Here is a 10,083-nt window from a genome sequence, read left to right as displayed (position 1 = left end):
GTGAGACCATATAGGACGTTGGATAATCCCCTTGATATCTTCCCTTTCAATAAGATCATTTTTCACATAGAACCACTCCTGCATCCAGGCCCCCGGCCATCTCTTGCGAAATGTTGGAACTGGGTTGCTCACCTCAGAGCGGGTTATGAAGTCGTAGCAACCGAAATTATTGTGATATTGCTCTTTTCCGGTGGCCTTCGTCTCATAAGACAATTCATGCATGTTGCAGAAGCATTTTGCATTTGGTTCTAACCCTTGGTTCCTCATGGCCCAAATATAGATCTCTATCTTGATGATAGCTTCGGGAGTAAGCTGATGTAGGAAAATTTCAAAAGTTTTTAGGACTTCAACCAGTATCTTATCTAGAGGGAACTGAAGCCCTGCTTTCATGAAGCTTTTAAAAACGACCACCTCGTCAGCTTCGGGCAGGGGACATTATTCTCCTCACCAGCTTTCACAATAGAAATGTTACGAAAGTACCTTCCCCTCATTGCATCAATTTGTCCTTGCTTGATTGTTGACTTCCCGAAGACAATATGGCTTGGTATCCAGGGCTGATCTTCGGCACCCTCATTCTCACTTTCTGCATCAAAATCTTCACTATCACAGGAACTCTCAGACATCCCAGATAGTGTCTCATGCACAATCTTTTCTGCATTGGTTCTTTCCATAGCTTCGTAAAACTCGGACATCGCCGGGTCGACAGTCTTCTTCTCGTCAGCCATCAAATCAAACCTTGTTGAAACGCTGAAGCTTAAAATCCGACCAAAACTCGACAAAACAAGAAAGTTTAAAATGGCGAGCACAATGTAAGCAGCTGAAATGGCACAATAAACGCTTTCAATTCGGGCTCCTATTTATACGCCTAACGCTCCGCGATTTGGTGGGTCCAGCATGTCAGTGTCGTTTGCTATTCTAGCGAAGGGAAGGTGTTTTTCGGACCTACGGCTAAAGGCCTTCATTCACATCGCAATTTAAATTTGTTACAAAGAAACAAATTAATACTGCGAGGGGCTACTGTTGGGGGCCTTCCTCTTCCGAAGGTCCTAAAAACATGACTAACCATATGTTTTCAGCATGATTATGGATAGTTACAAGAAGCTTCGGCCTTGGAATGAAGGACCTCTCTTATGACAAAACGAAGGGAAATAAAGAATGAGCGACGAAGCTGGAAGCCAAGAGACTTCGGCTGGACATGTTGACGAAGCTCAAGTATGATGATGGTTGAAAGAGGCTAAAGACCATACAGTTCTCAATAATTCATGTTAAGATTATAGATAGTTATCAGGGACATAAATGTACTTTTACTCGGGCTGCGTCTCGTTCCTATAAATAGATGAACAGTAACACCGTACTGTTCACACTGGATTGTAATCACTCTCGCGTCATTCTCGCACCCTCACATTCTGACAAGCCGAAAGTATCAATGTAATATGAACATTATTAATGTTTATCCATGTTTATGGAATAAAAAATAAATAAATTATTGATACATAATTATTATTACCTTATCTTTATTCTTTGTGTTTTTTTAATTTTTTACATCCGTATATATATATATATATATATATATATATATATATATATATATATATATATATATATATATATATATATATATATATATATATATATATATATATGCTGAAATGATGAAGGTATATCCTTCACGACCTTCATCGATAGAAAATAATGCTTCAAAGGATAAATGTCTTTAACCATTAACAATTGTGTTGTCTTATTCTTAATTTATAGCATTTGAGAACATAGAACATTCTGATGCACATGGAAGATTGGTGCACATATTAAATCATCACCACTCATTTTAGATCTAACGTCTCTAGTTGTTTGATATATTTCGCTAAGGACACCCTTCAACGTGGTAGTGTGTAGTAGTGAAAGGTGTTATTTATAAATTGAATGATCAACTAGAGACGTTAGATCTAAAATAAGTGGTGATGATTTAATATGTGTACCATGTGCACCAATCTTATATGTGCATTAGATATGCTCTATTGAGAACAAGTGACCAACATCAACCATATTATATATTTGTGAACGGAAGGAATATTATATTATTATGCAGTGAACTTCATAACGATCTGACCTAAATAAATATAATCAAGTTGGATGAATTATGAAACAAACATTGTAACCTTAGTCATCATTAGCTGCATTAGTGTACTGGATGACGTTGAATCGAGGTCATTTACACAATTGTCCTTTCTTAAAAGGTTGTACACGCCCGCACTACGTAGAATTTATATAGTCTCCTTGCACGTATCAGTGAACTCGCTATCCCCCACCGCCCACCGGCCGCCCCCTCTGCTGCTGCCAGCAAGACGAGCCTTCGAACCTTCCAGTTCCATCCATCGCCGCCCTCCTCCTGAGGAGCATCCGAAACAAGAGCAGCGGCAGCCGCCAACGCCCGCGCCCGCCATCCCGACGATGCGCCGACCCACACTCTCGCTCGCGCTCGGGCTCGGGCTCGGGCTCTCCCTCGTCGCCCTCTTCGCGGCCCGGGGCGCCCACGCCTCAATCCACGAGTACGGCGGCGGCGACTTCGCGCCGCGGGCCAACTCCTTCTTCTTCCACGGTGGGAGCGAGGGGCTCTACGCGTCTGACCACTCGTCCAACTCCTCCGCATCCTTCATCAGGTACGCGCCTGCCACCGCATCCGCCCGGCCCTCACTCCCTCGGCTCGCCTCGCCTTTCCCCGCGCCCCTAGGGTTTTGCGGACCTCGTACGCATCGAGGGGGTGCTGGTGGGCAGGATCAGATGAGACTATTGAATGCGGCGCATTTCGTTGATCCCGGCTGAGCTACTTCCGGGATAATGGTGTGTACGACAAGTAGCATAAGAGGGTTTGGTTGGGGCGGCAGGAAATTCTGCGGACAAGTTGCGTCTTGGGAATTTGGGCCGATTTTTAGGGCCCCGCAGTTTCTTTTGGTATTATGTGTTGGATCAAGTGGAAATTCTTGCAGTTTTGTGCTCAGGTAGGGTGGTAGACTGATCTATTGACTTAGTTGGAACAACTGTTAAAAGGTAGTTATTGTTTTATGTGAGTCGTGATCTAGTGCATGTCGTAGTCAGTTTGGTGGCCTTGAGCATCTCCAGTAGTTTTGTAAAAATAGCTCCCTAAGAGCAACTCCAATAGTTATGTAAATTTTAGCTCTCTAAATCACAGATTTAAGAAGTTGCTAAATGGCTTTTGGAGTAAAAAAATGTGAGTTCTCCAATAGTTCTCTAAATATAGGTTGTAATTTTGTTTTGTATTTATCCACATAAAAAATAAGTCACAAAAACTATATAATGCAGTCAACATTTTTGTTTAGTGAGTTGTTAAATGATTGCCAAATGTAGAGAGAAAATGAGGTTAGATGATAAGTTGTTAAATTTAGAAAGTTCATTTAGAGAACTGTTGGAGAATAATTTTTATGTTAACTACCTAAATTATTAATTTAGGAAGTCTTTTAGAAAACTACTGGAGTTGCTCTAAAGACAGATGTGAGTAGTTGCTAAATGATAGTAGGAAGTAAAAAATATGTGTTCTGTAGTAGTTCTCTATTTTTTAGCTGCCAAATATTTCAAATTATGTCAGCTAGAAACTCTTCTCCCTCTCACGTTCTAGAAAGTTTTATGTTCTTCCCATCAAACACGATATTGTTCTTGCAATGGTTCTAAAATCCGCGTACAGAAAAATCTACGTACAAAACAGACACAAATCTCTATGATTAATTGATTCCAAATATGACCTAAATTGCAAACTGCAGAAATAAAAAAGTCTAACATGCAGCAAAATTCTTTTCCACATAGTAGCCTGGAGTTTATTTATAAAAAATAAAAGAGAATAAAAACAGAAGGCATAGAACACTACTTTCGCGTGAAAAAGTGTTTTGAGGAGTCACTCTCAGGTTGCCAAATGTGGGGACAAGAAAGGATAAAATAGCAACTTCTTAAATTTAGCAACATCGTTTAGGGTACTATTGGAGACGTGTTTTTTTATAATAACTCCTTAAACTGAGATTTGGAAACCTTTTTAAATAACAGTTGGAGATGCTTAGCTCAGCTCTAGTTTTGTTTGCCTAGCATGTGATGAGGCTGGGATTACAGTAGGTCCTAAAAGTTGATTATTTCCTTTTAGTCGTTTGCGATCCACTATGTTGCAGGCAGCTTGAAGCCTTGACTAGTTATCTTTTACTGTTAGTTCTTAATTTGCGTTTTGAGTGTTTGCCATTCCTAGCTACTGTTTTTTTATATTATGTATGTGAGGAACCAAGCCATTTGTTTTAAAATTGGTTTCATGTAGGCTGATCTGTTGACTTGTTTGGATACAGCTGCTAAAAGAAAGTTAGTGTTATATCTGAATTGCAGTGGTCTAGTGTGTGCCAAAGTGTGTTTGACCACCTTGCATAGTTCAGTTTTTTTTTTTGTTTTGGTTGCCGTGTTATGACTTATTAGGTTGGAATCTGGGAGCATTACTGCATCTTCGCACCAAGCCTCCAATAAGAGGATACGAACAATCACTGCTTGGATCAAGTTATAGTATGGTTGGCATGCTTTAATGCCATAAACATGCGAGAGACTGTAAATTTTGCTTAGGTTCTGTACGGCACATGCTGTGTCACTGTTCTTACTGTGCAGATTAGTGAAGTAGTGGACATTAGGTCAACTGTTTTGGAGCATCCATGTCATTAGGCATTTTGTACACAAACAGTTTCGTGGTAAACTGCACGGGTTAATCATGACAATAAGAATAACATGGTCAGATGTCTTTGAAATTGTTACTCTTCTGTGATCTAATGGACTAATTTTCAGATTTGACACCGTTGTATTTCGTCGCACCCTGGAGTCAGCATCTAGGCATGAGGAGATGCAACAAAAGACAGGATTGGTGGAGGCTATAATTGTTGAGATACAGGATAGAGGCAAAATTGGAGGTTCATATCTGCACTCTGATGCAATATGTTGCACACCTGAGCTTGATAAGGAGAAATCTTGTAGAGTAGGTGAGGTGATCATACGTCCAAATCCTGAGAACCCCGACTGGCCTAAGAGGATCCAGACATTCTTTGATGGTAAAAATGAAGAAACCACTATGGTAACTCAAATTGTGTCGATAAACAAAACTGGGATGTATTACCTCTATTTTATGTTCTGTGATCCTCAACTTAAGGGATTGAAGATTACAGGAAGAACTGTTTGGAGAAATCCACAGGGTTACCTTCCTGGTAAAATGGCTCCAATGATGACATTTTATGGTTTCATGTCACTTGCATATCTTGTACTTGGACTTCTATGGTTCATTCAGTTTGTGCGATGCTGGAAGGACATTTTGCAGCTGCATTACCATATAACAGCTGTTATTGCTCTTGGCATGTGTGAAATGGCTTTTTGGTATTTTGAGTATGCTAACTTTAATTCAACTGGAACAAGACCTATGGGCATTACCTTGTGGGCAGTTACATTTACAGCTGTGAAGAAGACTGTTTCTCGGCTTCTTCTATTAGTAGTTTCAATGGGCTATGGTGTTGTTCTACCCACATTGGGTGGCATAACATCAAGAGTTGCTGCTCTTGGTTTCATCTATTTTGTTGCTTCAGAAGCTCTTGAACTTGTTGAAAATCTGGGAAATATCAATGACTTCTCTGGAAAGACAAGGCTATTCCTAGTGTTGCCTGTCGCTGTACTTGATGCTACCTTTATCATCTGGATATTTTCATCCCTCTCTAGAACTTTGGAGAAGCTGCAGGTAACCACTTTCTGGCCTTACTAGTCCCAGAATATGTTTTCTTTGATGGTTAGCTAGGTTATGGACCATGCAGACTGTTACTATGTGTAGAAATGTAGCTAGAATAGTATTGATTGATGAATACCAGGGTAGAGGGGTTACACATATATAGGCAAGGATCACAGGGTTTATAGAAACACCCAATCACGGATTGATCCTTGCCTAATCAACTCATATACCCCTATTCTGGCTAGAGTACATGGGAAAGGTAATCATATGTCTAGCCCTGATTCTAGCTTATCAAAACTGACTAACACTATGTAGTATGGTCATGTATGATTGATTCTAACGCTGGCTTCATAGTCCATTCACTTACATGTTTACAATCCTTAGCTAGTTACACATTGTATTACTTTTCCAGTACTAAATTATGACTGCCTGTCATGTGTTTTACATGTTCACTGCTACAAAGTAGCCCTGCTTTTGTGCCTATATCTTAACGAAATAACTTCCCCCCCTGTCACATACCCAGTGCTCATTTTTTTTTTGCAGCTGCGGAGAAGCATGGCAAAACTTGAATTATATAGAAAGTTTACAAATTCTCTGGCTGTGTCAGTGCTTATCTCAATCGCTTGGATTGGCTACGAGGTATCTTTTATCAACTCTAAAGTTCATTTATGTGGTCCATGTAATGTAGATATGATAAAACGGTCAAAGGCAATGGAAAGCAATTGCATCATGGGAATGAGCGGAGGAGCAAGAGCCAAGTTTTATGTCGTTTTCCCTCTTCTATGTGGTGATCATAAAATAGGTTTGGAGATGTCCATAGACACTTCATTTTAGCCATTGTAATCATAGATCTGCTTGATAAATGTTTGAGAAAAAAACCCTAAAACAGTACCTTTTTTTCTGCAATTCATATTGACTATGGCCTGGCTTGTTTTTGTCTTGAATCAGCTATATTTCAATGCAACTGACCCGTTGAGTGAACTTTGGCAACGGGCTTGGATCATCCCCTCCTTTTGGAATGTCCTTTCCTATGCCCTCCTCGGCATCATATGCATCCTTTGGTCTCCATCTCGCAATCCAACAGGGTAAATTTTTGACTTTGCATTTTATATTTCTCATTTGAGTTGGATTGTTTATTTTGGTTGGCTTTCCTTGTAAATAATGTGGTGCCAATTGTAGTACTGTATCTCATTATATAAGTTGTCATCATCATCAATTTATACTGTTACCCTGTGAAGAAGGCAGCACAAGCATATATTCTGAAACAGATTTACAAACGTATTCTTTATAATATTCATAATGAACTTTGCTGTAAAGCAACTTCTATCTTCCATGAAGATGTTCCCTGTTCAACTATATATCAAATCTTTTAATCTTTGGAGATGTGTATTTCATTTTGATAATTAATCTCAGTTAAGCATGGCAATGCCTTCTACAACATGGAGTTTTTCGCCGTGCTTTTCCACAATTCCAACTTAGGTTTTCAGTTTTCATTGTTCCTGTCATGTGCAGGTTTGCATATTCAGAGGATGCAGGTGAGGGAGCTGATGAGGAAGGGCTCTCTCTAGTAGGCAGTGCGGTGAAAGGAACCGGAGATATGGTAAACATGCATATCTTTCCGGAGGATAAGCGTGCATGATAAGTTTTGGCCTGAATGCAGCTGTACTCCTGGCAGAATGCTATGGTATGTGCTCACTTTGTCAGGAAATGTACGTATGAGTGCATGATAACTTGATAAGTGCATGGTGAACTTGATTAGTGAACATAGGGGTTGTTTGTTTGGGATTATAACATATTCAGATTATATAATCTAACTTATTTTAAACTAAGGAGGTGTTTGTTTGGAATTATAATCTGCCCAGATTATAATCTGGGCAGATTATAATTCCAAACAAACACCTCCTAAACCTTAGCTCAAAATAAGTTAGATTATATAATCTGGGCAGATTATAAATTATAATCCCAAACAAACAGGCCCATAAATGGTCCAAACTGTAATTTGACTTATGCTATCCCTGGGCCTCTTGTTGAGTGATCACAAAACTTCACCCCGGATCTTTACTGATTTAGCTCCTTTCTTGAACTTTGCATCTTATCTTTTAATCAATCCTGTTCTTATGACACCTATTTGTTTATTGCACATTTGCATTCTTAATTTTACAACCCATTTGTCTTCTACACACTAAAACTATCATAATTTGTCTTCTAGGTTTCTTTTTAATGAGCTGTGCGATCTTTGCACTTTTTGTATGCGTCTATTATGGCAGCGCTTCTTTTGTGTAACCGCCTCAACAGATCTGATCATCTGAAGTGCCATTTCCCTCTGATTTTTTTGTTTAATATTTTGTTCTCGTTGCAGTGAAGTACCTTTTTCCTCTGGATTCACGACTTAGCTGACATCTTCTAAAGATTGCGTAAGATTCCAGATGTACAGGTGGTGACTTGTGTTGAACGATTTGACCAAGAGATGTTTACTTCAGTTGTGGCTACCCAATACAAAAAGGTCGGCAAAATAAACTATCACTGAGAGCATAAGAGGGTTTGTCTTTGTAATCCTTGTGATGGTGACGTAGCTCGTAGGTGATTGAAATGTATCATTCCCAGAGCTGAGATGTACTCACTCCGTTCCAAATTAAAATTCGTTTTTCTTTTTATTAGATTTATACAATAATGTATGTGTTATATATATATATATTCATAATTATCTATACGTATATAATGTATGTGTTATATATATATATATATATATATATATATATATATATATATATATATATATATATATATATATACATTTTAATAAATAATTTGAATAATACGAGTGGTTAAAGTTTTTTTTTAAATCTACGGTGTTATATATTTATGAAAGGAGTGAGTAGTATCATGGACCTAATGATATATTTGAGATTGAGCATGCACCTGTCATATTCTTAGGCCCCGTTTTTTCACCTAGCTAATGGTTAGTCTGAAAAGAAAGCAGGGTGTCAATTATTAGCTGGACACCTAGTTAACAACTCCTGCCTGCTCTCCAGTCTTGACTCTTGAACGGTAAGCATCAGCGTATTTTGATCAGGGATAAGTCAATTAGAATAGATGTTGTTCCCCCATTTCAATTTATATAATTCGTTTAACCTTTTTATACAAGTTGGGCCGGTTTGTTTTATTCAATTGTTTTGTAAATTTAAAACCTACTTAAAGTATATTATAAGCTAAATGATATTATACTAAAAATCAGTAATAATTATGAATTTTTTAATAAGATAGGTCGGTCAAAGTTAAGAAAAAAAAAGTTAAATGAACTATAAATTGGAACGAAGAGAATGATATATTATCACTCACTAAAGACGGTTAATTAAAGCTCACAAAATGTGACTTTGTACAAAATATGATTATCCTCTTTTTTTGAAATAAAGGAGTATCTCACTAGATATTACAAAGATAATAGTTGCCCAAAAAATATGATTATCCTTTTAGATGAGAGTATCTCACCAATTCTTACAACTAGTCTATTATTCATGCTAATGCTACGGTCCCGGGGAGGGTAGTCTATTATTCATGCTAATGCTACGGTCCCGGGGAGGATAGTCTATTATTCATGCTAATGCTACGGTCCCCGGGAGGGGAGGACAGAGCGAGTGAGGGAGGGGAGGCGTGGAGTTACTGTGCGATGAATGAGAAAGGATGATACAAATGACATTTGGTCATTGGATTTGACGTAACACCCTGAATTTGGAGGTACAAAATTTCTTCTCTGATGCCTACCAAATTCAGGTGTTACCTCTTGTTTCTCTCTTTAGATTTCTTCTCACTTCCTTTTTATTAGAATTATGTCTATTAGGTGGGAGATTAATTATTTCTTTACTATATCAAAACCTATGAGAGTCATGACATGTTGCATCATGCTGAGCCTAAATTATTCTTTTGTTTGATACACATGTTTGAATTATTTGAAATTTGAATTTGAAACATGTATTGAATAAATATGAAAACCAAAGAAGCCCAACCATCCCTCCCCCTCGGCCTGTTCGGCCCGCCTAGCGCGCGCCCGCCTCTCCCCTCCCTGCTTTTGCTACCGAGTGGGCCCACCTTGTCGGCGCAGTCGCGCGCCCCCACGCGCCCCTCCTCTCCCTCTGTCCATGGGCCCGCCCTGCCAGCCGCAGCAATGGGCAGTGGGCCCCGCTCGTTAGCTTTGCCCACTACCTTGTACCCTCCTCTCGCGCACGCCATTGTGGACGCGCCCACGACACACGTTCTCCAGCAACCGCCCATGTGCCTGGCCCCTATTCCATCCCCCCGCAGCCCCGCTCGGCCACCTAATTTGCAGACCGCGCCTAGCTCACCCC

The 10,083-nt window shown here is 39.4% G+C and overlaps 1 protein-coding gene across 3 annotated transcripts; it reads left to right on the top strand.

Moving 5' to 3' along the window:
* The first annotated feature begins 2,245 nt into the window (after positions 1-2,245).
* On the top strand, positions 2,246-8,448 carry LOC100383379 (uncharacterized). 3 transcript variants are annotated; one of them, XR_004849933.1, is made up of 7 exons: positions 2,246-2,657; positions 4,819-5,752; positions 6,284-6,342; positions 6,429-6,542; positions 6,689-6,825; positions 7,253-7,424; positions 8,100-8,448. XR_004849933.1 is itself a non-coding variant. In NM_001366817.1 (6 exons), exons 1-5 carry the CDS (start codon positions 2,449-2,451, stop codon positions 7,377-7,379), a joined length of 1,503 nt encoding a protein of 500 aa, NP_001353746.1. In that variant the 5' UTR covers positions 2,368-2,448; the 3' UTR covers positions 7,380-7,424; positions 8,100-8,386. The 3 variants fall into 3 exon arrangements, 1 of the variants encoding a protein (NP_001353746.1); XR_004849932.1 differs by having other exon boundaries at positions 6,284-6,542; NM_001366817.1 differs by lacking the exon at positions 6,429-6,542 and having other exon boundaries at positions 2,368-2,657; positions 6,284-6,379; positions 8,100-8,386.
* Positions 8,449-10,083: the final 1,635 nt, after the last annotated feature.

This window comes from Zea mays, chromosome 1, assembly GCF_902167145.1.
Source record: "Zea mays cultivar B73 chromosome 1, Zm-B73-REFERENCE-NAM-5.0, whole genome shotgun sequence".
Classification (NCBI taxonomy): Eukaryota; Viridiplantae; Streptophyta; class Magnoliopsida; order Poales; family Poaceae; genus Zea; species Zea mays.
Note: the sequence above shows the minus strand (reverse complement) of the source record. Positions and strands in the feature narration are given on the sequence as shown.

Excerpts from the sequence above, each read along its gene's own strand:
- LOC100383379 (NM_001366817.1), top strand. The coding sequence starts at position 2,449 with ATGCGCCGACCCACACTCTCGCTCGCGCTCGGGCTCGGGCTCGGGCTC. Across the intron at positions 6,380-6,688 it reads TCGCTTGGATTGGCTACGAG|CTATATTTCAATGCAACTGA; the intron begins GTATCTTTTATC and ends GTCTTGAATCAG. Across the intron at positions 6,826-7,252 it reads CCATCTCGCAATCCAACAGG|GTTTGCATATTCAGAGGATG; the intron begins GTAAATTTTTGA and ends TGTCATGTGCAG.